At 51.5% G+C, this 27330-nt stretch overlaps 1 protein-coding gene across 18 annotated transcripts in view; it reads right to left on the bottom strand.

The window, feature by feature from the left end:
• EVL (Enah/Vasp-like) overlaps nt 1–27330 on the bottom strand; it is a 155812-nt gene that overhangs the window by 31372 nt on the left and 97110 nt on the right. For 16 of the 18 annotated variants that reach the window (XM_086362964.1, XM_086362958.1, XM_086362950.1 and 13 more), the window contains exons 2-3: nt 20265–20433; nt 8549–8726 (exon numbers count right to left, since the gene is read on the bottom strand). In XM_086362964.1, the coding sequence (XP_086219090.1) occupies nt 8549–8726; nt 20265–20433 (347 nt within the window). Of the gene's footprint in view, nt 1–8548; nt 8727–20264; nt 20434–24088; nt 24807–27330 lie in introns of those variants that run through there. The other 2 variants (XM_086362954.1, XM_086362947.1) reach the window with 2 other exon arrangements.

Here is a 27330-nt window from a genome sequence, read left to right on the forward strand (position 1 = left end):
AATCACTGCTGTGAACCTTCAACCTTCAGGCAGGGACAAGGATTCCTAAGATGTCCCTGACAGCCTCTAGAGGCTGCCGTGGGGACCCAGTGAGACGGGGTGGGCCGGCCCTGGGGTGCCCGGCCTCTTCCTGTCCTAGCGAGGGCTGAGACCCAGGAGGAAGTCTTGGGACAGGGTTGCTCCAGAAACAAGCATGACAATTTGTATTCTTAGGCTGCTTCACAGCTCACAAACCACATTCCGTCTATGCCACAATTCAAGTCTTACAGAAACTCTGCAGGCGGTTTTACATCTACTTTGAAAATGAGGAAACCGAGTCTCGGGGTGATGAGACGGCTTGCTCAAGTTTTCACAGGCTCTTTGTGTGACAGGGCTTGGGGCATGGGACTGGCACTCCGTCCCCTGCCTCCGGAGTCTGTGTCACACGTCAGTCACCTGTGTGGACCACAGGCTGCTTACCACACCTCAACTCAACAAGTACTAGGTGGGCGGGCACCTGTGAGGCAGCCTCTGTAAAAGACCCTTTTCGAGCCCTAACTGGGCTTGTGGTGCCCAGGCCAGATCTACGGAAAACGAAAAGCCCCAAAGAAACCCCTCCAATAGTGTTAGGGAGACAACCCCGGGGCTGGTGGAAGGGGTCCTCCTCCTCCAGGGTGGGAGCTGCGCACAGACAGGAATTCCTAACAGGAAGGTGATGGTGGTAGCAGGCCGCCAGTGGGGGCTCAGACGTGAGGGGCCCACGAGGGCTATGAAGTCCTACCTGGAGCAGAGGGAGACCCCGGGGTCAGACAGAGCCTCTCCTCGGACCCTTGAGTGGACTCACCACCCCAGTCCAAGCTGCCCTGCCCGCCCCGTATGTCCCAAGGGATCACTAAAGACGTTGATACATTGGTTAGGTAACTTTTCAAATATTAAAAAAAGAATGAAGAGTGACTTTAAATTGTTACAGTCATTTTCAAGTGACAAAACTTGCACAAACAACACCTCATGCCTTTGTCATAACAGCCCTGTGAGGTGGGTGTGGGAAACCCATTGTACAGATGGACAAACTGAGTCTCAGGAAGGCCCAATGACTTGCCCGAGGGTTACCTGCAGCACAAGCAGTGCCAGAACCCAGCCCCATCTGACTCTGTGCCACGTCCGATGTGCACACACAGGCCACGGCAGCTGGAGTTCGGTGAGGACATGGCTGCCGGCTGGGAAGATGCCTCTGCTGCCCGTCTGCGTGGTGCAAGGCGGGCCGAGGAGATGGGTGCGATTTCTGTGTGAGACAGTTTCATTTGCCGTGTCCTCAACCACAGATAGCACCCCTCGCCTCGCGCCCGCTTCCACAGGCTGCTGGTCCAGCGATGGTGTCTTGGTCGGCAGAGGATGGCGTGGCGGCAGGAGGGGCCCGTGGGGCACAGACAGGCAGGCAGACAGACAGGTGCCACAAGCTCACCCTCCCCCGGACACCTGGGACCCGTCAGCCCTGCTTCAGGGCACCTGCCCTTGATGGGCTCACAGTCTAGATGAACCAATCTCGGGCTCAAACCAAGTGCACGGAATGCAGGTCAACAAGTGGGAGACGGCCCCGGGCAGGGAGGGAGGGGAGGGAAAGTGAGAGAACACACGTGAGCCTGGGGGTCTCTGGACCAGCAAGACCCTGCGTGTGCTCACCTAACCTGGTGGGTACAGCCAGAGCCTTTCAGCTAAGACGGTGGGCTGGGTTTGAGGGTCAGAGACAAACAGGACACGGCAGGGAGCACGACCTATCACGACGGAGCGCGGGGGAGGACAGGGAGCCCTGCCATGTCCAGGCTGGAAACAGCTCTGTCGGCAGAGCAAGGTTCCCTGAGGGCGGGTGGGGCTGGACGTGTGGGGACAGGAAGGGACACCAGGCGGGGACCTGGGGAAGGCGCCCTGATGAGTCACTGGGGGTGCGGGTGGTAGGGCGCCCCGGGGGCTGGTGCGCGGGAAGTGGCCGCCAGGGGGCAGGCAGGAGTGGGCATGGGGAGCCGCCAGGAGCAGAGCTGCCAGGAGGGAGTGGGTGTCCCCAGCGATCCTTGGGGTGGGGTGGGGATAGAAAGTGCCCACGGCTTCCGCAGGAAGAAGACAGCTCAGTATTTCTTTTACTTTAGATAATTTTCAGAAGAAAAGAGGTTTACAAAAAGCAGGATCCAGCCCCACTCCAGGAAGCTAAGAGGTGGGACACAGGAGGAAAGGGCTCTGGGCCTCACTCTTCGGGAGAGGCCCCGGCCTGGGCGCCTGCCCACTGGGAGTGACGCCACGCTGGGCATCGGTTAAGGACACGGACATTGGAAAGACTAGGAGAATGTCCATCACCAGCTTGAAAGGTACCAGTGATGTCACCGTGGAATAAACCAGGTAAGAAAAGGCTGCAGCGCTAGATTCTGAGAGACGTGCCAGCGTGGAGTGCACCACGCCCCCAGGGTTTCTCCTCTTTTTCTGCAGAGCCCCAAGAGATACAGTGGAACTGTTCTGGCTGTGTCAGGTGAGGGCCGGATGTGCCTGGTGAGCCCCAGAACTCCACAACATACCCCGTTTGAGAGTCCCTGTGCTCAACCCTGAACTGGAAACAGAGCTGCCTCTAACAGGCAAGCTCCTGCCCCCCAACAGCAGCAGCCACCAACCCCATGAGGCACCCCTGCGTCTCAGCCTGTGCCAAGGCCCTCAGGATGCTCCTCTCTCACCCTGAGCCGGGGGGTGCCAAGGTGCCACCTCCTGCTCGAGACAGGCCAGTCTTCACAACTCCTGCCACGCGTACCGCGCTTTGCTGCGCACCCATGTGTGGGCTTCTCTGGTGGCTCAGAGGTCTGCCTGCAATGCGGGAGACCTGGGTTTGATCCCCGGGTCGGGAAGATCCCCTGGAGAAGAAAATGGCAACCCACTCCATTACTCTTGCTTGGAAAATCCCATGGATGGAAAAGCCTGGTAGGCTACAGTCCATGGGGTCGCAAAGAGTCGCAGACGACTGAGCAACTTCACTTCTCAGGATCCTGTCTAAGATCAGCCTGGCCACCCATTTTACAGGCGGAGAAGCTAAGGCTGGGGGAGTCCTAACTGAGGTTTGATGGCCTATCTGTGGGGGGAGCTGATCCTGACCTCTCCCCTGGGAACACAGCTCCAAGTGTGGAATTTTGTGTGTGCTCGTTGGTATTTTCTATTTTTCAGTAATAAACAAGGACTACGGGTGAGGAAGGAGCCTATCTCCCGGAGGTGCCAGGTCCTCCGGGAGGTATAGAGGGACATTCCACCATTCCAGTTTCTTCTCTGGGCTTTCCCTGCTCTGAGCATTGGCCACGGGGACACGTCTGTAAGGAGTGAACTGGCATGCACTCTGTCCAGACAGTGCACCTAAAACCTAAACCAGGAGAGTGAGAAGGACTTGCAGAGATCTTGACCAAGTCTGTATCCCTAGTTTCAGAGATGGGGAGACCGGGGGCCCCAAAAAGTGGCCTGTTTACAGTCAGAAGCAGGTTCACATGGACGCACGCAGAAGCAGTTGTCTTTATCAGGGCTGTAACCCTAACCCTAAACTGATGTCTGCACAGAGAACGAACTGAGGAAGGGAGGGAAGCCCAGGCGGGTCTGGAGGCAAAGTACAGCCCATAAACACAGCTCCCCTGGCTGATAACAGGCAGCTTTAACCAGACGCTGGTGGGCGCCCACGGAGGGTGGCAGCGAAGGAAGCCAGGTAAGGGTACTGGCAGTGCGGAGTCGGGACGATGAAGACCCCCGACACCGAGACCCACGACCGTGGTCCTCTGTCTGCTGTGGCGGTAACGTGCCACGAGCCATGCCGACCACCGAGACCCACGACCATGGTCCTCTGTCTGCTGTGGCGGTAACGCGCCAGGAGCCATGCCGACCACCGAGACCCACGACCGTGGTCCTCTGTCTGCTGTGGCGGTAACGTGCCACGAGCCATGCCGACCACCGAGACCCACGACCGTGGTCCTCTGTCTGCTGTGGCGGTAACGCGCCAGGAGCCATGCCGACCACCGAGACCCACGACCGTGGTCCTCTGTCTGCTGTGGCGGTAACGTGCCAGGAGCCATGCCGACCATCGAGACCCACGACCGTGGTCCTTTGTCTGCTGTGGCGGTAACGGGCCACGAGCCATGCCGAACACCGAGACCCACGACCGTGGTCCTTTGTCTGCTGTGGCGGTAACGTGCCATGAGCCATGCCGACCACCGAGACCCACGACCGTGGTCCTCTGTCTGCTGTGGCGGTAACGCGCCAGGAGCCATGCCGACCACCCTGCTCAAGCCCTTGTGGTCCCCAAAGGGAGACGACTGCCCAGAGCTGTGGGGTCAGGCTGGGCCCACAGCTGGCTGACCCTCCTCTCTGACCTCCTGAGGCAGTGCAGAGCTGTAGAAAAAACCCTGGATTTCAAACCAGGGGCCCTAAATACGAGTCTCAGTTCCACCAGAGGGCTGCGGCAGACATGTTTCCCTTTAGCCCCCACTCGCCATCTGGGTAAACGTGTGTCACAGAAGCTGGCCTGACACCTGCAGGAAAAAAAAGCAGGGCATTCGGGAGCACCTCCTTGGCCAGCGAAGGCCCACCCCCAGGCTGCCCAGTTAGCGGGAGTCTTTGCCCAAGAAGCAGCTGGAAGGGGCACGTGGGAGAAGATTCTGGTTAACACACACACACACACACACACACACACACACACACACACACACACACACGTCCTGGGCTGTGAGAAGGTGCAGATGTTCTTACTACCATAATCATTATCTCTGCCATCCACCCAATCACAAGGAGCCCTGATCTGAACCCCCCTCAGCACACCCGCCACTTGGTACCCAGAAACCCAGAAACACTGAGCCCGCTCACGCACAGGGCTGCGCCTCACGCACAAGGGCACGCGGGCGCCACTCATGCTCATGCGTAGCAGTGCCCTCACGCACAAGGGTGGGGGTGGGAGATGCGGCTGGACCCTGCAGCTCAGAGAGTCCACGGTCTATGAGCCCGGGCCCTGGATGCCCGGCTCAGAATAGGACATGCCAGTGAGGACTGGAAGGGGCAGAGGTGGTTGATTACCAGACGCCCGGCCCTGCGCTGGGCAACTGAATCCTCTCCTCCACCCATTTAAGTGGGACTTCTGACCCCATTTTACAAACAAGGATGCTGAAACCTAAAGACAAGCAAATTCAGCGAGACCGCAGGTGGAAAGAAGAACCAGTATTACTCACACTCTTCTCACACACGAGGCACTGCACGCTAAGTGCTCTATAAACACTCGCACTGAATCTCCATGTCAGCCCTAGGAAGTAGGGCTTGTTATCCCAGGGCCACAGGCGGCAGAGCGGAGACTCGATACAAGACTCTGGTGCCTCCAGGCACACACTCTTCTCACCACGGCTGAGCCCTGAGCCCCGTGGGGGTCGGGCTCTGGTCTGCAGAGGTGACAACCTGCGGGTAACCACACAGTCGGCTCCACACCCGCACACAGGACCAGCCGCGGATCACGGAGACCCAGAGATGTACTCATGGAACAGCAGCCGCGTGTCAGTGGACACCCAGTTCAGAGCTGTGCTGTTCAAGGGTCCGCTGCACTGCGAACGGCTCCCACCAAGGACGGCGGGACAGCACTTTCCAATGCAGGGCATGTGATAGAAACGTCGCAATTATCTGCAGCGGGAGGCCAGTGGCAGGTGGTGGGGAGGCTGCCCGGGTCCTGCCCAGGCTCCAGGGGCTGCACGACTGGGCAAGGAGACACAGCCACACCCCGGAGCGTGCTCCACAGGGACAGGGCTGGCCGCGGACACACATGGGCCAGGGGGCGGGTGCCTCAGACGTGAGGTCAAGGACAAGAATCAGACGCCGACGTCCGCGTTGTACGACCCACTTACGTGAAGCTCAAACACAGGTAAAGGTGCTCGACTGTCACAGAAGCTGAAGCCCTGGCTGGGCTGGAGGGGTGTGGCCTCTGTCGGGGTCCCACAGACGCCTTTGTACAAGCTCACGGAGCTCACGCTTCAGGCGTCTGTAAGGTACAGCAGGCCACACACACGGGAAGGAAACTCTCTGTCCGCAGGGGCCCAGCTCTTGACCTCCAAAGGCCAATGAGCCAGGAGGGACGACTACTCACGAGCAGAGTCTCAGGTCAGGCCCCCGTCAACGTGAGCACATACCCACCCACCCCGACAGGACCGCATTCCACCCAGAGGGGATCGGGGTTCCAAGGTGACTTACTACCTGGCAAGAGTTATTTTTTATACTGATCACAGATCTCTATCTGAAAATGAGGCTCGGATTAGCTGATTTCTTTGTGATTCTGCTGTGAAGTCAATAAAGTCAATAGTAGTTGCTTTGAGCCAGCCATCTGATTAAATGAAAACCTTTTCCCCACCTTAATGTATCTATATATAGAGAGATAAAATAAAGCTAAACTCTCTCATCCTGGGGCAAGTGAGGCCGCTCAGATTGGAAACCTTAAACTCAGCTCACTCTACCTTGAGGCTCAAGGCTCTCGGGTGGAAAAAAGATGGTTTAATCAATGTTTATTTGGGACCTCCAATGTTTCAGGCACCGCACTCGTCACTCAGTACCGCGGTGGTCCCTCACCATGCAGCCCCCATTCTCAGCAGAGGATCCACAAACCTTGCAGTCTTTGCATAGTGGGAAAGAACTCTACCAGTGCTGGTTCTGCGTATGACCTGCAGGAAGCATACTCTAAACACACTCATTATTTACAAATTCTCCGAGGGTTTAAGTTAGGGCCCAAAGCTTGGATCTATAAGGCACAACAGTTATTTAAAAGGCATCTCCCTGCAGCTTCTAAGTACCATGGCTCCCCATTTCCTGCCTTAACTCTGGCAGCAGCAATGACAGTAATAATACTCACGAATAGTAATACTGGGAGATTAACACGTCAGGCGGCCCACTAACATCTTATATTTGAGTTCATTTAAACATAGAATCAGGCTTCCCAGGTGGCTCAGTGGGTAAAGAATCTGCCTGCAATGCAGCAGATGCCAGAGATGAGGGTTCAATCCCTGAGTTGGGAAGATCCCCTGGAGGAGGAAATGGCAACCCACTCCAGTTTTCTTGCCTGGAGAATGCCATGGACAGAGGAGCCTGGCGGGCTACAGTCCCTGGGGTCGCAAAGAGTCGGACACGACTGAAGCGACTGAGCACACACACACATAAAAACAGCTCCTCATCACCCGTCTTACAGAAAAGAAACCCAGACACAGAAAAACAAAGCGACGTGTGCTGGACTCAAGGCTAGCAGGGCGCCCCGGGCCCAGCCCCACACTGCCATGCCCACCGACACTGAGTCCTCCAGCCAAGCGCAGGATGTTGCTGGCCTCTAAGACGCCGACTCCCCGGAGGGCCCTGTCCTCCCGCGGAAGCTGACGCTGCAGACCGCCCAGAAGAGCCACATGTGTTTCTGCGTCTCTGCTTTGCCCACCCTGCAGACGCTCCTGTTGGCCCCTCTCTCTGCCCCCACCCCGCTGTCTACACCCCGAGTCTCCCAGGTTGGCTGAAGCCTCTCCTTGTGCAACCCCTGCCACCTTCCAACTTCACATCCAGCCTCCTTCCTTTGGCACCTCGGGCCCCAGAGACACTGCACGCTCTCCTCCACGCACAGGCTGGGCTTTCAGGCCCAGGAGCCTTTGTATCTGCCGTTCCCTCTGCCTAGGATGCCCACTCCCTCATCTCGTTAGCTCCCTGCCTGTCAAAACTCCAGCTCAAATGTCACCACCGCTCGAAGTCCAGCTGGATAGTCCCTTCTTTTCCTTTCCATGCTCCTGAAGCCCCTGCCCTGCTCACACCTTATTAACGCCCCTATCGCAACATGTTATCTCTAGCGGTTCACAGGTCCATCCTTCTTCTCTTGGATACCAAATGCCGTGAGTCAACAGGCTCCATCGATTCACTTCTGACCTGTTTTGCCCCAGACAGTTTCCAACACACAGCAAGTGTTCAGTAACACTATGTTAAGCTTAGGAATGACTGAATTCAAGAATACAGTTTTGCTTGTTCCCTCCAAACTCTGCCAAATGCGCGCTGAGGATGTGGAAAGCAGGCGACAAAGGTGCCCACCTGGACGCCCAGTTTCGGGCACACAGTACAGCCAGCGCCCGCTCCAAGGTGCCCACCTGGACGCCCGGTTTCGGGCACACAGTACAGCCAGCGCCCGCTCCAAGGTGCCACACCTGGAGGCCCGGTTTCGGGCACACAGTACAGCCAGCGCCCGCTCCAAGGTGCCACACCTGGACGCCCGGTTTCGGGCACACAGTACAGCCAGCGCCCGCTCCAAGGTGCCACACCTGGACGCCCGGTTTCGGGCACACAGTACAGCCAGCGCCCGCTCCAAGGGCAGGGGCGATGCCGAGGCCTCTCTTCTCGTTCAAACTGTTAACAGCGCTTCGTATCTAGAGTTAGGCAGCAGTTTTCTCTGCAAATCCACCAGACGTCAGCTCAGCACAGCTGCAGTCGAGGACACCCCGGAAGCCAGAGCCGTGGGAGCGCGGAGGGAGGGGAGGGAGGGTCTGGGCGCCAGGCCAGACAAAGCCCCACTTACCGCCTTCCTGGGAATTCATGATGTTCAGGGCAAACAGCATGGCGTTGGAGAACGTGGTCGCCTCTTCCTTACTTGCAAAGTTTAAACCGTAGACCTGGCGGGCATCTCGCCACTGGTGGAAGGTTGGCGTTGCCTGATTGTACTTCAGCCCTTTCACGATTGAATAATTGATCACAACCTGAAAAGGAAAAGAGAGAGAAATACATGTAAATAAATAAAAGGTAAGTGAGCTGGAGAGAGCTGCTGTAGGGCAAGGACACCGTGTCCCTGGGGCTACCAGGGGACAGGGGGACGTGGATGCGTCAGAAGAAGGGGTAGCTTGGCCAGGCAGCTCTTCAACACGAGCAGCAGAACAGCGAGGGTCTGAAAACCAGTTATTTCATTTAACTGATAAAGCTGTGTGGTCACAGCCTGAGCTGGGAGTTGGCTTCCGGGGTCCTGGCCCTGTCACCCCAGGCAGCACCCCGGGGCTCAGTTTCTCCAACTGTGAAACAGGGATAGTCATCCTGGCTCGACCTACCTAATGGGGTTACTGCAGAGGTCACGCTGTAACACATATCTCATCAAGACTTCTAGATATAAAGATTCTTAAGGGCGAGTCTTTCCTAATTCGTATTTATGCTCCTGTAGCTCTCTGCATAGTCTAGAATGCGTTAACCAAAGGGTTGTTAAAGGACGACTCCTCACTCTTTCCCATGTGGCTGTTCAGCTTCCTCAGCACCGTTTATTGAACAGGATGCCCTTTCCCCGCTGTACGTTCTTGACTCCTTTTGTCATAAACTAATAAACCATATCTGTGTGGGTTTATGACCGGGTTCTCTATTCTGCTCCACTGATTTCTGCTTTTATGACAATCTCATGCTGTTTAAATTACTACAGTTTTGTAATATAGTTTGAAATGAGGGCGTGTGATGCCTCCAGCTTTGTTGTTCTTTCTCAAGATCGCTTTCGCCATGGGGGTCTTTTGTGGTTCTGTACAAACTGTAGTATTATCCTGCTGCTGCTGCTGCTAAGTCACTTCAGTCATGTTTGACTCTGTGCGACCCCATAAACGGCAGCCCACGAGGCTCCCCCATCCCTGGGATTCTCCAGGCAAGAACACCGGAGTGGATTGCCATTTCCTTCTCCGATGCATGAAAGTGAAAAGTGAAGGTGAAGTCACTCAGTCGTGTCCGACTCTTAGCGACCCCATGGACTACAGCCCACCAGGCCCTCCGTCCATGGGATTTTCCAGGCAAGAGTACTGGAGTGGGTCCTATGGAAAATGCCATTGGAATTCTGATAAGGATTGCACTGAGTCTCTTGATTGCTCTGAGTAAGTATGGACGTTCTAACCTGAACACAGAGTCCTCTCTTTTCTTTGGTGAGTCTGGCTAAAGGCTTGTCAGTTTTGTTTATCTTTTCAAAGAACCAGTTCTTAGTCTCACTGCTCTTCTCTGTTGTCTTTTTAGTCTCTATTTCTGCTCTAATCATCGTCGCTTCCTTCATTCTACAAACTTTGGGCTTGTTTTGGTCATCTTTTCCCAGCGCCCTGCGTGTAGTTAGGCTGTTTGAGACTTTCCTTGCTTCTTGAGGCAGGCCTTTCTGCTATGAGCTTAGCAGTACCATTGAGAACTGCTTCTGCTGCATCTCACAAGTTCTGTTAGGTTATACTCCCATTTCTGCTTGTGTCCAGGCATTTAAAAGTCTCTCTCTTGATCTGTCCTTCAATCCACTTCAGCAGCATGTTGTTTAATCTCCATATTCTTGTGATCTGAAACCATAAAGCTCCTAGAAGAGAATCTAAGTGCCAAGCTCCTTGACACAGGTCTTGGTGGTGATTTTTTTGAAACTGATACCAAAAACAAGAGCAACAAAAGCAAAGCAAAACAAGCGGGACTATATCAAACTAAAAAGCTACACGCAAAGGACGCCACCAACAGAATGAGAAGGCAATCTGCTGAGTGGGACCAAGTGATTGCAAATCATGTATCTGATAAGGGACCAATACGGCTAACAGATACATAAAAAGACGGTAAACACTGGCAGTGACCAGGGAGACACAAACCAAACCACAAGGGGTCATCATCCCACACACGTCAGAGTGGCTATTACCTAAAAGAGAAGAAATGAAGTGTTGGCGAAGATGTGGAGAAAAAGGAACCCTTGTGCACTGTTGGTAGGAATGCAAATTGGTATAGCCACTATTAGAAAACAGTACAGAGGTTCCTCAAAAAGCTAAAAACAGAACTATCACATGATCCTGCAATTTCGCTTTTGGGTATTTACCCCAAGAAAACGAAAATACTATTTTCACCTGGGAAATGCCATGGACAGAGGAGCCCGGCGGCTACAATCCATGGAGTCACAGGAGTCAGACACGACTTAGTGACCAAACCGCCACCACCAAGTCCAACACACACACGCCCCGCGTTCACAGGAGCAGCATTTAAAAATGGCCAAGATACGGAATGTATCTGACGTATGGATAGATACGGAAACTGTGGTATACTGTGTACACGATGAAATATTATTTAGCCGTGAAAAGAATGAAACCACGCCATTTATGACAACATGGATGGATCTCAAGGGCATTACGCTAAGGAAAAGAAGTCAGACAGAGAAAGACAAATACCATATGCTCTATCTCGTATGTTCTCATGGATACAGAGAACAGATGGATGGTTGCCAGAGGAGGGCGGTAGGAAATGGGGGGGAAATTATGCACATGAAGCCGCTTAACACAGCTGCTACCACACAGCAATTTGCCAGCAAGTGTTAACTGAGAAATATTCAGTCCTTAGAGACGGAAACATGCAAGTGGCATCTGGATGAGGCTGGACAGCCTGCTGTTGGAGATCCTGCCTTAGGAGGGTACGACATGGGTGCTCAGCTCTCCTCTGGCTTTCTGGCTCCAGGGTTTTGTGATCTGAAATTGGAGGCAGCTCAGTCTACTGTCGCTCAGTCGTGCCCAGCTCTTTGCAGAGTTCTCCAGGCCAGAACACCGGAGTGGGTAGCCTTTCCCTTCTCCAGGGGATCTTCCCAACCCAGGGATCGAACCCAGGTCTCCCGAATTGCAGGTGGATTCTTTACCTGCTAAGCCACAAGGGAAGCCTGCCTCTGGTCAGGAAGGTGGGCTCAGTTAGATTCTGAGATCTGAAGGGACACCCTGCACGCTGCTGGGCTGCTAAGACGAGAGCTCAGGTTTACTGCCCCACCCTGCTGCGCTGCTGGGTAAAGCAAGGCCAGAGCACACTGGGCAACACTGTTTTCCTCCAAGCCTAAGCCATGTGGAAGGCAGGCTGGGTTGTCCTACAGCGAAGAGAGAGAGTGAGCAAGAAAGAGAGGGTGCGAGAGAAGCACATGTACTAAATTAGCTACGGAAACACAACTGTTTCATAACTTACTTGTTACACACTGACAGCGCAGTGTGGGCCAACATCTATACCAGGTTCCTGGGGTGGTTCTCTCTCTGGGTTCAGCTTTAGATCATCAGAAAAAGGGCTGGAGGTTTTGTGGTTACACGCGTGATAAGAAGCACAGTGACTTGTGGTTAACATGGCTCTTCAGAGGGCACAATAGTCGCAGGGCAGTGGCCAGCATGAGGGAGATAAGACCCTCTCCTTTCCACCCAGAAAGCCTATGTTCAAGTGGCTTTGGTGCTGCACCGTTAGTGGACACAGAGGGCCACGTTCTAAATGGAAGGAGGTCTGGAAACCACATCGTATCAAGAATGGCTGTGGGATACTGAAGCAGATAAAAAATGAGACTCTTCAGGCACCCAAGGAGAGGACGTAGGGAAGTGAGATTTAGAACCTATGGTTTGAAATCTCTGGTTGGCTGTGTTCTTGGAGGGGAACTTAGTGGCATTGGGAACTGGGGGTGGTGGATGCCTATCTGGAATACAGGAACAGTGTGGCCAAAAGTACTGGCTTAAGGAACTCAGAGACCAGACAGAACATCTAATTCACTTCAGTTCAGTCGCTCAATCGTGTCTGACTCTTTGCAACCCCACGAATCGCAGTACGCCAGGCCTCCCTGTCCATCACCAACTCCCGGAGTCCACCCAAACCCATGTCCCTTGAGTTGGTGATGCCATCCAACCATCTCATCCTGTCGTCCCCTTCTCCTCTTGCCTTCAATCTTTCCCAGCATCAGGGTCTTTTCAAATGAGTCAGCTCTCCGCATCAGGTGGCCAAAGTATTGGAGTTTCAGCTTCAGCATCAGTTCTTCCAATGAACACCCAGGACTGATCTCCTTTTGGATGGATTGGTTGGATCTCCTTGCAGTCCAAGGGGCTCTCAAGAGGCTTCTCCAACACCAAAGTTCAAAAGCATCAGTTCTTCGGTGCTCACCTTTCTTTACAGTCCAACCCTCACACCCATACATGACTACTGGAAAAACCACAGCCTTGACTAGATGGACCTTTGTTGACAAAGTAATGTCTCTGCTTCTTAATATGCTGTCTAGGTTGGTCATAACTTGCAAGGAGCAAGTGTCTTTTAATTTCATGGCTGCAATCACCATCTGCAGTGATTTTGGAGCCCAGAAAATTAAAGTCAGCCACTGTTTCCTCATCTATTTGCCATGAAGTGATGGGACTGGATGCCACGATCTTAGTTTTTTTGAATGTTGAGCTTTAAGCCAACTTTTTCACTCTTCTTTCACTTTCTTCAATAGGCTCTTTAGTTCTTCTTCACTTTCTGCCATAAGGGTGGTGTCATCTGCATGTCTGAGATTATTGGTATTTCTCCTGGCAATCTTGATTCCAGCTTGTATTTAATTCAATCCTCCCTTTTTACAGGCAGGAAAACTGAGGCCCAGGGAGAATAAGTGACTTGTCCGAATTACATGGTACATAACAGGAGAACTGAATTTAGAAGCCAAGCTTGTAACCTAGGACTGTGCTGCTTCTGATTGCCAGCATCATGAGTTGAAATCTTTCTTCCTATAATTCCTTCTTTGGTCTTAGCTCTAACCTCCTAAAGCCTTAGGAACCAATGCTCTATTTTTAGAGACTTTCAATATTAGACTGGGAGAGAGTGATAAAGCCATTCTAGAAGTTCTAAGGGTTCTCTGAGGCATATGGCTGGCCTCTCCTCTGCAGCTCTTGGGTGGCCAACTCTGTCCCATCTATTCCTGGAAGTAAAGTGAAGTGATAGTCACTCAATCGTGACCGGCTCTTTGCGACCCAGGACCATAGCCTGCCAGCCTCCTCTGTCTATGGAAGTCTCCAGGCAAGAATACTAGAGAAGGTAGCCATTCTCTTCTCCAGGGATGTTCTCAAGTCAGGGATCGAATCCGGGTCTCCTGTATTGCAGGCAGATCCTTCACCATCTAAGACACAAGGGAGGCCCTTACACCTAGAGCATAGAGTCTAAAGGCTGCTCACCTAGTTACATATCTGCTAGCCAAACACAGCCCACAGGGGGTTGTTTTGAATACAACTACCATAGTAGGTACAATTACTAGGCAGCGGGTTTTGAGTCAAATGGCTCAGGATGCTGGCTTTATTACTTTGCAGTTGAATAACCTTGGAAAAGTTACTGACGTTACCTTCTTCATATATAAAATGAAAATATTATAAATTATGCTGGACTGAATATCCTTGTGGATATATCAGTGTGAACATTCCTATAAGCAGAACTTCTGGATCAATGGACATGGTCATTGAAACATCTGGTATTTTCTATTTGAAAACATCTATTCTGAAACATCCCAACTGCCTTCTAAGAAAGGAGAGTCCACGCAATGTGTTTTGGACATACGTGTGATGACACACAGCCGACACGGCACTTGACCGTCTGCCGCGAGCTGGTCAGTGTTCACTAACTGACGGACAGGTCTCGGGGCTGACGCTTAGAATGCTCTGTGCCTAGAGTGGCTCCATCCCTTTGTTTACCAGCTTACAGCACGCACGTTACTGCAAGGCCACTTAGGGGTGTGGATCAGCTTCATTTCACACACTCCTCCCCAGAGATGCCCACACTTCTGAGTGCCACCATCAGCTACTTTCTCCTGTTCTGGAACGACACAGAAGTGGATTCATACAGCACACACTTTTTCTCGATGGTCTTTCATTCCATGTGGTATCTATGAAATTCACCTGTGTCACCGCATCAGTAAGAATTCAGGTTTTTTTGACTGCTAATAACATTCTCTTTTTTGATATACCATAAATAACTTATCCATTCTCCTGTTGATGGACTTGCCCATCATTTCCAGCTGTTGGCTATTAGGAGTAAAACTGCTGTGAGTATTTTCACATAGGTCTTTTAGTGCACACAGGTGCTCATTTCTCTTGGGTATGTTACCCAAGAGTAGGTTATAGGGTAGGTGTATATTGAGTTTTGCTAGGATTTGGCAAACCGTTCTTCAAAGAGGCTGTACTGACTGACACCTCTGCCAGCACGAATGGGAACTCCAGCTGCCCTGCATCCTCAGCACAGGTGGCACCCGTTCAGCTTCAGCCTTTACACTTCGTCTGCGTGGTGTGTGTAAGTACTCGGCGGTTTTCACTCGCGTCTCCCTGATGAACAGTGACGCAGAGCAACTCCCATGGGCTCGTCTGCCGTGTCTTGTTTCCACTGTTGTTTTTTTCCTTTTGTGAAACTCTTGTTCAAGTCTTTTTGCTCATTTTTAAGAGGCTGTCTGCCTTTTTCATTTTCGGTTGTAGGAGTTCTGTATATATTCTTCATTAGTCCTTTGTCACATTCATACACACACACACACCCCTTCTCCTAGTCTGCCCTCTTTTAATGGTGCCTTTTAATAAAGAAAACTCCTTAACTTTAAAGAAGTCCAAATTCATTTTTTTTTTTTTTACAGTTAATGTTTTTTGTGTCCTGTTCCAGGTTATAAAGATGCTTTCCTGTATTTTCCCCTCAATATGATGAAGATATTTTCATGAATCTTCTTGTAGATACTTTACTGATTCACTTTTCATATTTAGGTTGACCTCGAATTAATTTGGGGGTGTAGCATGAGATGGGGTAAAGTTTTCTTTTTTTTTTTTTTTATTGATATCTGATTGTTCTGGTGTCATCCATTGAAAAGACCATCTTTAGCCCACGAAGTACAATGGTACCTTTGTCATAAATCATGTGACCATATACATGGAGGTCTACCTAGACTCTTTAAAAAACAACAAAAATATTTTGCTTTTTCTCTATTGTGTATCTGCTTTCTATTTCATTAAATTTTAGGTTTTAATTTTTCCTTCTATTTTTGCTGGTTTGTTTTTTTTCCCCTAGCTTCTTGAGATAGAAGCTTGGGTCACTGACTTTTCATTCTTTTTCCAAAATTCGAATTTCTAACTATGCTGCTGCTGCTAAGTCGCTTCAGTCATGTCCGACTCTGTGCAACCCCAGAGACGGCAGCCCATAACGCTCCCCCGTCCCTGGGATTCTCAAGGCAAGAACACTGGAGTGGGTTGCCATTTCCTTCTCCAGTGCATGAAAGTGAAAAGTGAAAGTGAAGCCGCTCAGTCGTGTCTGACTCTTAGCGACCCCATGGACTGCAGCCTACCAGGCTCCTCCGTCCATGGGATTTTCCAGGCAAGAGTACTGGAGCGGGGTGCCATTGCCTTCTCTGATTTCTAACTATACATTTCCCTATATGCTTTTCATCCCACAAATTTTGCTACATTGCAGTTTCACTATTGTTCTGTCCAAAATACGTGGTAATTTATATTGTGAATTCTTTTTTCTTTTGGTATCATGGATTATTTAATAGTATACTGTTTAGTTCCTCTGTGATCAAAGAAAACCTCTGTATGATTTTAATCCTATTACACGTGTTGAGATTGGCGTTGTGGCCTAGAATGTAGTCTATTTTGGTTAATGCTCAATGTGCACTTGAAGAGACTGTATATTCTACTGGGACTGCTTACAGTTTCCATAAATGTAAATTAGGTCAAGTTGGTCAATCACGCTCTTCAAATTTTCTATGTCTCTTATTCAGTTTCTTGCAGGTGTCATCAGAATCGCCAACATGGCTTTTGGATTCTTCTATTTCTTCCTTTAGAACTGCCCATTTTTGCTTTATATATTTTGAAGACATATTAGAGCCTACAGATTTAAGATTGTTATATTTTTTTCAATTGATGCTTTTTATCATTAAATAGGCCCTTTATCTTCAGCAACACTTCCTGCCTTGAAGCCTATGCGTGTGATATTAATACAGTCACACCGTTTTCCTTGGTCAGTGTCTGTAAGGTTTGTGTTGCTTCTCTCTGTTACGTTTCAACCTGTGTCCTTACATGCTTTATTTTAAAACGAATTCTCCAAGCTTTGGCAGGACTAATCTAGACAAGTACTGAAGGTTAAACTTATTTTAAAAGGTCACTTTGTGTGTGTGTGTCAGAGTCCACAATTACATTTGCACATGTTTTATTTTGAGGAGTGCAGCAACAAGTGGGAGTGATTTCCTGTCCTCTTCAAAGAAGGCCTTGCAACTCCAAATACTGTCTAACGTGTTTCTGAGGCCTCTGAGCAAGAACAGTCAAGAGTCCTTTACAGAGAAAGAAGCTGATGGTGGGCAACAGTCTTCCTAACCCACGAGCTCATCTGGGTCTGAAACCTGCAGGGTCTACAGGCTGGCCAAGGCCTCACGTGAGGTCTCACACATCCAAACCTCTACTCAGAGACAGGATGTCCTTCCCAGGACGCTTACCAAATGGCCAGCTGGCTCGTGGGCTCACAAAGCAACACAGTCGTCCATAGGATCCTCGTAAAACAGTTCTTTCTTTTATGGAGTTTAAATCTTCTTGATTGTAGTATCCATGCAGCATTCCTAGTTCTGTTCTCCGGGCTTCACAGAAAAAGTAAGATTTCCCTTCCACACGGAGAAGGAGCCCTTCAGAGATCTGAAAACTGTGCTCACGCCCCTTCACTTTTTCTCTCCACGTATGTATCTCTTGCTGCTTCTTTAACTGCTCCACATATTAGAGCTGCTTTCAGACTTCTCACCGCTTTGGGTGCTGTCCTCATTATAGACGCCATGTGGCACTCAGATCTGGTCCTGACGTTCATGGTGAAGTAACACCAGTTCATGGTGGAGCAGAGCAAGACTATAAGCTCCCTCCGTCCGCACCTCTACTTCTATTAACGTAGCCTGAGAACTACATTTGGTAGTTAACACTTCCAGTGGACATAATGAAATATCATCCTCAACCAAGTATCTTTTGATTTCTTCCCCTCAATTTGAGATTCAGGTTAGACCGTGGCTAAGGATACTGTCTCACCAGTCCTTTTCCCCACACACAGTCACCTGGTTTTACATCCACCTATTTTAGAAAAACAGGGACGAGAACTCTTACAGCTTTATCCTTTTTGGTGTTATTGGGGGAATGAAATAATAGACATGAAGAGTGCTCCATGAGCCATAAAGCGCATTAAACATATAAGATATCCCTATCTGGGTATAAGACCAGGAATCTCTGTTTCTCTTAAGATGCTTGACCTTGTAATCCATATTGGCTGGAAAACAGACCTGAGGAAAATAAACTTTTTCTCCTGTGTCCATAAAGGTTATTACAGACCAGGTCCCCTGCCACTCTCTCTAATGCCTTGGTTTATTGAGACCCTCTTTTGTGTTTCTGACTAACATGCTCCAGCCACCCAGGCAGAGTTGCAACCATGTTCCAGGAGCCTATTTGTTGAATGTGTAATTCCAAGTGGAAGGCTGTGTTGGTAACTCCTCTGTCAGGCCGAGAAGATTGCTAAGGCAACTGAGTCTCTCTGAATTTCCCTGGGAGATCGCTGCCTGCCTGCCCCCACCCCCAGATGCAGGAAAGGCCTCCTCCCAAATGAGCCCCAATATGTGCTTTCCTCTGAAGGAGGCTGAGGCTCCTGAGAACAAGGTTTATGCTGGTTTCAGGGAATCTGGTTCTCCAGTCCCAAGCCCTTCCCACACACCATGGTACCTTCCTAGTGTGCCCTGCAGGGCAACCAAGAGGCATGAAGGGAATGGAAAACTTGTCCTAATAAAAGCAACAACCACTTAGGGAACACCCACTGTGATTCAGGAACTGCACGAGGTTATGGGCTGTATATCGAAAGTGAGCACCAGAGTGGAACTGCCTTGTGGGCCCCCACCCATAGGTGTTATGGAAACACGTGACATGCTTTGGTTGTCACTGCAGTTGGGGCTGAAAGTGTCCTATGTCCCTGCACCGTACGGTGCGGTGTGCCTCTAAAAGGCAGGGCAAGAATCAATCAACTTGAAGAACAGGGAAACAGCTTCTAGGAGCTTCCTAGAATAACCTTCCTGCCAGTAAGGCTCAACCCCAAGGGAAAGAGATTGATCTGGAGGTGGCCAGGGCTCCAGGTCAGACAGACTCCCTCGGACCAGGGGTTCTGAAGTGAGGCTCCGCTCTTCGGCCACAAGAATCTGAAATTCAATCGGACTGTTCTGGCCAAAGCAGAAACCCATTCAACAGGCAACACACTTTAAAAATAGAGTCTTGGTTTCTGTTCTCTTTTCTATTTGCGAACATGATGATTCTTGCAGAGATAGCAGCTAACCTGCTGCTCAGCTCAGCCAAGGACTGACCGACACGGGCTGCCAGAAGATGCTATTTAAGGCAGAGGTTTTCATAAATGCTAAACTACAGATCTGTTCATTTTGCTGCTGCAAATGTCCTCGTCAATCTCTAAGAAGAGAGCAGAAGCCCTGACCAAAGTCACTGTGGTGAAGCCACACGAGCCCTTTGTCTGTCTGTACTTCAGTCCATGTCACGTCAGACCATTCTGTCGAGTTGTATTACACAACTACCCCAGCACAGGTGGACTTACCTTGTATTTATTTGCACAGGTACTTACCAGATACATTCACAAACTCTCTCATCTGATCTGCCCAGCATGCACTACTAAGGAGATAAATGATCCCAGAATCTTCAAATCATCTTGAAGATTTAAGTACCTTCTTGCCTTTCAAAGTAAGACTCAGGGGGTTGGTGGACCAAAACTCTTCACAGTCGTAGTATTGGTTTGGCCAAAAAGTTCATTTGGGTTTTTCCCTAACATCTTTCTGTAAGATGTTACAGAAAAATCCAAACAAATTTTCTGGCCAAGCCAATATTTATAGGTACGCAGGCAGAAAATGTTGTTGTTTTATTGGCTACAAACCTGACTATGCACTGGAAGGACTGATGTTGAAGCTGAAGATCCAATACTGTGGCCCCATGATGCGAAGAGCTGACTCATTGGAAAAGACCCTGATGCTGGGAAAGATTGAAGGCAAAAGGAGAAGAGGGTGGCAGAGGATAAGATGGTTGGATGGCATCACCAACTCAATGGACATGAATTTGCACAAACTCTGGGAGATAGTGGAGGACAGAGGACCCTGGCAGGCTGCAGTCCACGGGGTCGCAAAGAGTCGGACATGACTTAGCAACTGAACAATAACAAGGCAGAGAATAATACTAACACATTTGTCCATTTTTAAAACTGTTTCCCATCTATCGTTTTGTTTCTATTCTGATGTGATACAACACGATGAGGGAGGCACAGTGTGGACTACTGTCTCTACAAGACAGATGTAAAAAGTGAAGCTCACAAGACAGTGTGCTCAGGGTCTTACACCCTGGAGTACGAAAATACGCAGTCAGGACTTTGAACCTGGACCTCTCAATCGTGACGTGCTGTTCTGACCGCTCTCCACCATGTCACGTGTGTGCGTACGTGTGCGTGTGTGGCGCAGGCTCGCGGGCATGGCCTGTCCCTCCAGCACTTACCTGCTGATCCTGAAGCTTGACTCCGACGACTCTGAAGGTGTTGCTGGCAGTGTTGTGGTAGATGTTGATCCGGCTGAAGCCCTGCTGGCCAGGCTTGATTGGCACCCATTTCTTACTGGTGTCATCGTAGACCATCACGGAAGCCCGGGCTTGGCAGATACTCTGTTCACTGCAGAGCAAGAAAGAACGTTAAGCATTGGCCTCAGCCACAAGGGATGGATGCTGGCTTCGTCCTTTTCTGAAACGGAGGCCAGCTGCCACTTGACACAGAGGAACTCCCTGGTCGCCAGAGCGTCCAACTCCCACGGAAGGGCTGCTGGGTGAGGTGATGGGTTCTGAGTCTTCACAGACCAGGGGAGTGGAGAGGAGCTCCTGGGTCAACGTTTCCACTGAGGTATGTGGAAGAGACTCACAGCTCTGCCTTCAGGGGAAAAGTGATTGAATGGAGAAAGGCATTTCAGCCATGACGCGCTGTCTACAACATTCCAGGCACAGTGTTAGATAAGAAAACACACTAAAGCACCTAAGCTTCACAACTTAGGAAGCAGCCACTTCTCCCCATTCTGTAGATGAGAAAAAGCATGGCTTGCAGACTTGGGAAGATTTATACAAATTCACACAGGTATTGGGTGATTTTATCTGGGGTCTCCAACCAGTTCTGTCTGCCTCTAGAGTACACAACATCGATAACATTCTTCACCACAGCCGGCAAAATGCTCAACTGGTGATGTTACGAGAGTGTAGCTTCACACGAGCTATGCAGACAGTAACATTACTAGGTGAGTGTCTAAAGAACAGAGTGATGGAAATCAAAACAAGCAGATGGCTGCACCCTGTTCACTGGAGACATTTCCAAGCAACTTCCCCTGCTCAGAATATGACAGAAAACCAGGGAAAAAGCGAAAGAAGCGCCTGGAGAGAGAAGACAGCCATCAGGGAAGTCAGCGCCCTACCACGCCTGCCACCAGTTCGGGGCCAGCCTCCCCGGGTCTGCCACCTCTTCACCTTCCTCACCTTGAACATCCACGCTCTCAGTCTCTAGTCTGTTAGAAGGCCTAGATCAGAAGGTGAGACCTGGCTGTACAGGAAGGCACACCAGCAGCGGTGGGGAGCGGCTGCTAGTGGGAAGGGAGGCTGGTGGAATGCAACTCATGAATCCGGAGTGGAAAGTGAAGCCCAGCAGGTCAGGGCTGGTGTCTGAGGAAGTGAAAGTGTGTGCGGCGGCCATGGTCATGAGGAGACTGAGCAGGCAGGACACAGTCAGTCCCATCACCATATTTAAGGGGCAGGGAAACCGAGCACTCGAGGAGGTTCCTTCACCCCCCTCCCAGTGGTCACCAGGAGGCAAACTTGTGGTTTTATGCGACTGGCCCTCAGCGACCTGGAACAGCCTCAGCTTGGTCTCAGCAGTTGGTGCCTGAGCCTCCCCGGGACCCGCTCCCCTAAGACTCCTAGAAGGCGGAGGACCACGTGCAGACTACGATTATGTTAACGGTAATCCGGGCAGGTGCACAGACACCCATGCGTACATGCTGCCTCACCGCACGTTTCATGAGTCTCTCCGTGTGCTCCACAGAAGTCTAGCCAAGGACTTCGCGTCCAGACCCCCAGCCCCAAATACCTCCTCCTCGCCATCTCGATCGCGCTACTGCACCCTCAGCTCTGCCCTGGGGAGCGGGAGATGGGTCCACCTGACGCCAGCTGCCCCAGCCCGTGTCGAGGGCTATCTGTGCTCATGTGTGTTGGGAGTGTATGACATGGGTTTTACTCTGCGATCGTGCTATACTTTTTTTTTCATGATTCATTATTCATTCAACAAACAAATAAGGGGAAGTCAGTGATGAACCAAACAGGCAGGGGTTTTCCCAGAAGACGGCCATCTCATATTGGCAGGGAGAAGAAAGCAAAACAAAGGGATAACCAGGGACTTCTCTGGGTGCCCAGTGGCGAATACTCTGTCTGCGCTTCCAATGCAGGGGGCCCAGGTCTGATCCCTGGTCAGGGAACTAGATCCCACATGCTACAACTAAGACCCAGCACAGCCAAATACACACCTAAAAATAATTTTTTTTTTTTTTTAAAAAGAAAGCCAAACACAGCACTATGCTCTGCCTTCTCTGAGTTCTGGAGCCTGAAACTGTGTCTCTTTTAGGAGAATATTAGCAAGTTATTCTTGCCTGGAGAATCCCAGGGACAGAGGAGTCTAGTGGGCTGCCATCTATGGGGTCACACAGAGTCGGACACAACTGAAGCGACTTAGCAGCAGCAAGTTGCTGCTCCCCTGGCTGAGCTGTTGGGGCCCTGTCCTCAAGAAGTCTGCTAGGAATCAGAGTGAACTGTACACAGAATCAGCAGACCTTGGTCCAGGTCAAGTCAGAGTCCCCCTGATGTAAACTAACTACTAGCCAGGGTTGGGGCTAAGTGTGCCACTCACTGCTGCAGCTGCGCTCAGGCTCATGGGGAAGGGAGCGAGCAGGTGCGTGCGGATGCCGGCTCAGGAGCTGGGAGGGACCCTGAGACGCAGCACGGGGTTAGCAAGGCACAGGTGCGATCAAGTCAGGGGATCTGAGCCGAAGCCCCAGCTGCGGCACTCACTGGCATGGGACGCAAAAGCCCCGAGACGCCCCTGGGGGAGCAACCAGGAAGGACGCATGTGGGGAGACCCTGTGCGATGGCCGTGGAGGAGCGCCCTTCAGTTCACCTGCAAAGAGCCTGGCTCCACCAGGGGTCCCAGCTGCTGCCCCGGACACCCACTACGTCTGCACAGAGGCCATGTTCTCTGCCAACGACTAAATGGTGACAAGGTGACCTGGTCCGTGGTGGGGGCGGGGGTCGTCCCCAGGGGAAACCTCCTCCTCAGCCAGGCCCGAATCCAAGATGCTTCCTCCTCAGTTCTTCCTGGCCCCTCTCCCCCTGCAGACCTGTCTCGTGGCCTGAGGCTCTGTGGGCCTCTCTGCTCCCTCCATCCTTCACTGACCTCTGGTAACTAACCTTCCTCAGGGTCTTGGGGCCTGCCTCTTAGAAGACCCAAAGAGACACAGCCTGCATGGTGCAGGCTCCCCGCGGGCAGGAACACGTAGGTCTCGTTCTCTGCAGTCTCAGGACCCTGGCACGGAGCAGGGCCTGATGACCAGCCCCTGTGAAGAGAGCTGTGGAGAGGACCCCACTCTCTCCCGCATAACACGACCCATCTTCTAAAGCAGCCCTAGCGCCCACTGAGCCTCTGATGGAGTTGCCAGCTACAGGGACTCCCTGCTCTATAAACCAGCCCGTTTTGCTGCAGAGCAGCTTGAGCTGTCCTTGTCCTGAGGGACAGTCCACTCCACACCCTCCAGAGGTGCAAAGGTGTTCCAACAGTTCTGTCTGAACCAGTGGACAAGTTGAATGGACGTCTTGGCTCTGGTATCCATTGTTCACATGACAAAGCCACCCCACTCTACCCTAGGGAGTCCTCCTGGTCACATGCTCTCTCGGGGTCTGGGTCCCACTATTGCATGACCCTCTTGTCTTCATCTGACAAGCACAGATGCCAGTGAGGAGTCAAGACACATTCAGCGATGCAGAGCTGCCCTCAGCGACCTCAGAGCTACTCAGGAAGGACGACGAATGATCACACACCTTCTCGGCCTGGAGGGCTTGGGGGAGCCGGGGAGACTTTCTGAAGAAACTGCAGTGTGGGTTTAAAGATGCAGAGCTGTCAGCCCCAGGCAGGTTCAGGAAGGGGATGTGGGATTCTAGGCGGGGAAGGCCAGCAGAGGGGGGGGTGATGGCGGGGCAAGGACGGTGTGCTGCGTGCGGAGCCAACCCTGCAGCCCCACACACACCTCTGGGGCTGCTCAGTGGAGATGATAAGGCACGGATCCACCGGTGTGCTTGCTCCTCGGAGATGCTGAAACATCAAGCACTATTTTTTGAGTTGTAATTATAGTCACAGGCTCCTCCCCCCCCCCTTTTTTTTAGAACTTCAGGTTCAAAATTAACTTGTAGCTTTAAAAAAAAAAAAAAAAAAATCCCTCTTTTTGGACTTCCCTGGCCGTCTAGTGGTTAAGACTCTGCATTTCCAATGCAGGGGCGCAGGTTCAATCTCTGGTCAGGGAACTAAGATCCCACATGCTGCACGGCATGGCCAAATATCCCTAATTTCCCCCCATTTGACCAGTGTTTATCTGTCTCTGCTTATTTTATTACCATTAACAAAACCTAAATGCAAGGAAGTACTTCTTTACTTAAGATACACCTTATTATCCCATTGGGATTTTTGTTTTGTTTTATAGGAGTCAGCATTTTATTTATTATTTTTATTGAGATACAACTGCCATATAACATCATACTAGCTTTAGGTGTACGAAATGTTTCACTATTTGTTTATATTGCAAAATGACCACCACAGTAAGTCCTGCTATTATCCATCACCATATCTAGTTATACATTTTTTTCTTAATAATTCTTGATTACTACTCAGCCTACACACTGTCTCCGAGCACCATACATTCACTGTCTTTTAACAGCTCCACTTGTGAATATGAACCTCTGTGCTACACACACATTTCCCAGGCACCAGACACTTCACTTGCCCAAATCAGTTTTTTTGAGGAAAGTTAATTTGGTAGATGGGGCCTCCCTGGTGGCGCTGTGGTAAAGCATAGCTTCCACGTGCACCAGTCGGTGGACCCCTGCCCCACCACTCCCTGCTTGACCGGGAATGAGCCCTCTGGACCCCGCGTGGGCTGGCAGCGACACCCCATCCCAGCCACACTCTTTCCTGTGCAGTCAACATGGAATCCTTTCCACTCTACAGACACCTTTCAGGGCCTTTCCAGGCATTTACTACAACAATTTGAAGGACAGAGGATGATGTCTTAAAGTTAGGGTGTGTGTTGCGTCCGACTCTGTGATCCCATGGACTGTATCCCGCCAGACTCCTCTGTCCACTGGATTTTCCCGGCAAGAATACTGGAGTGGGTTGCCACTTCCTCTTCCAGAGGGTCTTTCTGATCCAAGGATCGAACCTGTGTCTCCTGGGTCTCCTGCACTGGCAGGTGGATTCTTTACCACTGCACCACCAAGGAAGCCCTAAAATTCGAGTAAAATGATGCAAACCAAGAAGGGAACAGACAGCAGTAAGGCCAACCCCAAGAGGCTTGCCGGAAAGCCAAGCCCAGGGTTGAGCCTGACAGAGTCCAGCACTTGGACCTGGAAGAACCGGCCCCTCGGCACTGGGCTCATCTCTGCCTCTCAGCAGGGCTCTCACCCGTCCGTCCTGCTTCTCAGCGCCTGCGTTAAGCGCCCGTCTGCCCCACTAGATGACGAGCCCCTTGGCGGGGGGCTTTCCCCTTTTAAAGGGGTCCCTTGTGTGCTGCACACTGTTCTAACTGTGCACGAGTACACTCATGGTCGTGTGCCCGTGGGAACACTCCGCCTACAACCCTACTCTGTGTATTCTCAGAGAGGCAGTGAGTAACTGCCAAACAGAAGCATCTGTCGCAGATTACCATCAGTGCTGTGGGTCTCACTGCGGCCTGGGATCTCGAGTCAGGAAACCGCAAGGCTGAGGAGGGCCTGCTGCAGAGTGAGGCTCCCTGGAGGCCGGCAGGGGAGAGATCCGCTGCTCTGGGAAGGCGCGCGCTGCCCCCCGGGTCCCCTAGGAGCGCACTCGGGTCCGGTCACGCCTCACCCTCCCTGCCGGCCCTGCTTAGCCCGACCCAGCGGGTCCGCTCCTTCCAGATGGAACATGTCCTCACACTGTCCCGAGGCTGACCATGTTGTCCCAGTAGGACCGACAACCCGGCTTTGCTGGGGACTGAGGGGCTTCCTGGGAGGTGGGGCAGGACGCTCAGCGCTAAGACCAGGACAGTCCCAGGCACAGCGGGGGAAGTGGTTAGACAACCAGGAGGGCCCTCTCCCTCTCCCCTGAAAACACGCTGAGCCTGAGCCTGGCTGCTGTAAGCCGATAGGAGCTGGCACCCACTCCCGACTCCCAGCTGCTACCTCCAGCTCTCGTTTTCTCTTCCATCAAGCTGAGAAATACGATACCTGGGAAGACAGACCTGCACAACAGTGGCAGGTACAGCAGGTGGTGTGAAGAAAGGTCACCCAGAGGCTATTCAGTGGGGCTGCGGCATTGCCCTCTCAGGAGGTGACACGGGAGGGCACGTGGGCACAGCAGGGCTCAGAGGCCCAGCGTGGGGGACGCCCCTGCAGCACGGCCCGAGCCTCTGGCAGGTGAGCCTCCACCCGGGGGCTTGGGTCACAGGCAGGACCCGACGGCCCGCATGCTGCCAGGATGCTCAGGGTGACTCTCCAGGCTACCCCAGGTCTCGCCTCATGCCGATGTGCTGTCTGCTTAAGCCAGCACCTCCCTCATCCGGGACCATCTCTCTCCCCTACACACGGTTTGCATCCCACCGTTTCAGCTCAGGTCCGTGCTACTGCCTCCAGAAATCCCTATCCCACTCACTGCCACTGTCCTGAAGGTCTGTCGATTTTCTGTTTTCCACAAGGCAGGTTTTTTGTGTTTTAAAAATATCGTTCATCTCTGGAGCCCCAGTGACTGGGACCTAGTGACTGCTCAATTATAATCTTTGCATAAATGCTTGCTTTTGGGTGTACCTAGTTTTGCCAGTTATCATATTTCTCAGCCCCTCTAGGGATTCTTTGGTGGAGGTGAGGGGTAGGGACTGGGTCACTACTGCTTTCTCTTCCTGCATCAATCTCACAAATAAACCAAGAGAACACCCCTTTTTCTGAGTACTGACTATGCATCAAATATATGCCCACACCTGGTAATTAGAAACTGGATGTCTGAACAGAGCCGTGGTCTGCGTCCTGAAGGGGAGGCGCATGGCCCACCACGCTCCAGGAGTGCAGAGGTGAGCGGGGTGAACAGGAAGAACACAACGTAACAGGTGGGAGTAGGTAGCCGTTCTATCGCACCACAGCAGGAAGCACACTCAGCTGCCTTATGTCTGAGACACAAACTTGATGACCGGAGCAGATGCCAGATCTTCCCAGTGGGAAGGGACATATCCCTTGGTAACAAGTAAATCCCCTCTAGGGCGACCTTTTT

The sequence above is a fragment of the Bos grunniens genome, chromosome 21 (assembly GCF_055505025.1).
Source record: "Bos grunniens cultivar Pamir isolate PY7600 chromosome 21, Bosgru_T2T1.0, whole genome shotgun sequence".
In the NCBI taxonomy this organism is placed as follows: Eukaryota; Metazoa; Chordata; class Mammalia; order Artiodactyla; family Bovidae; genus Bos; species Bos grunniens.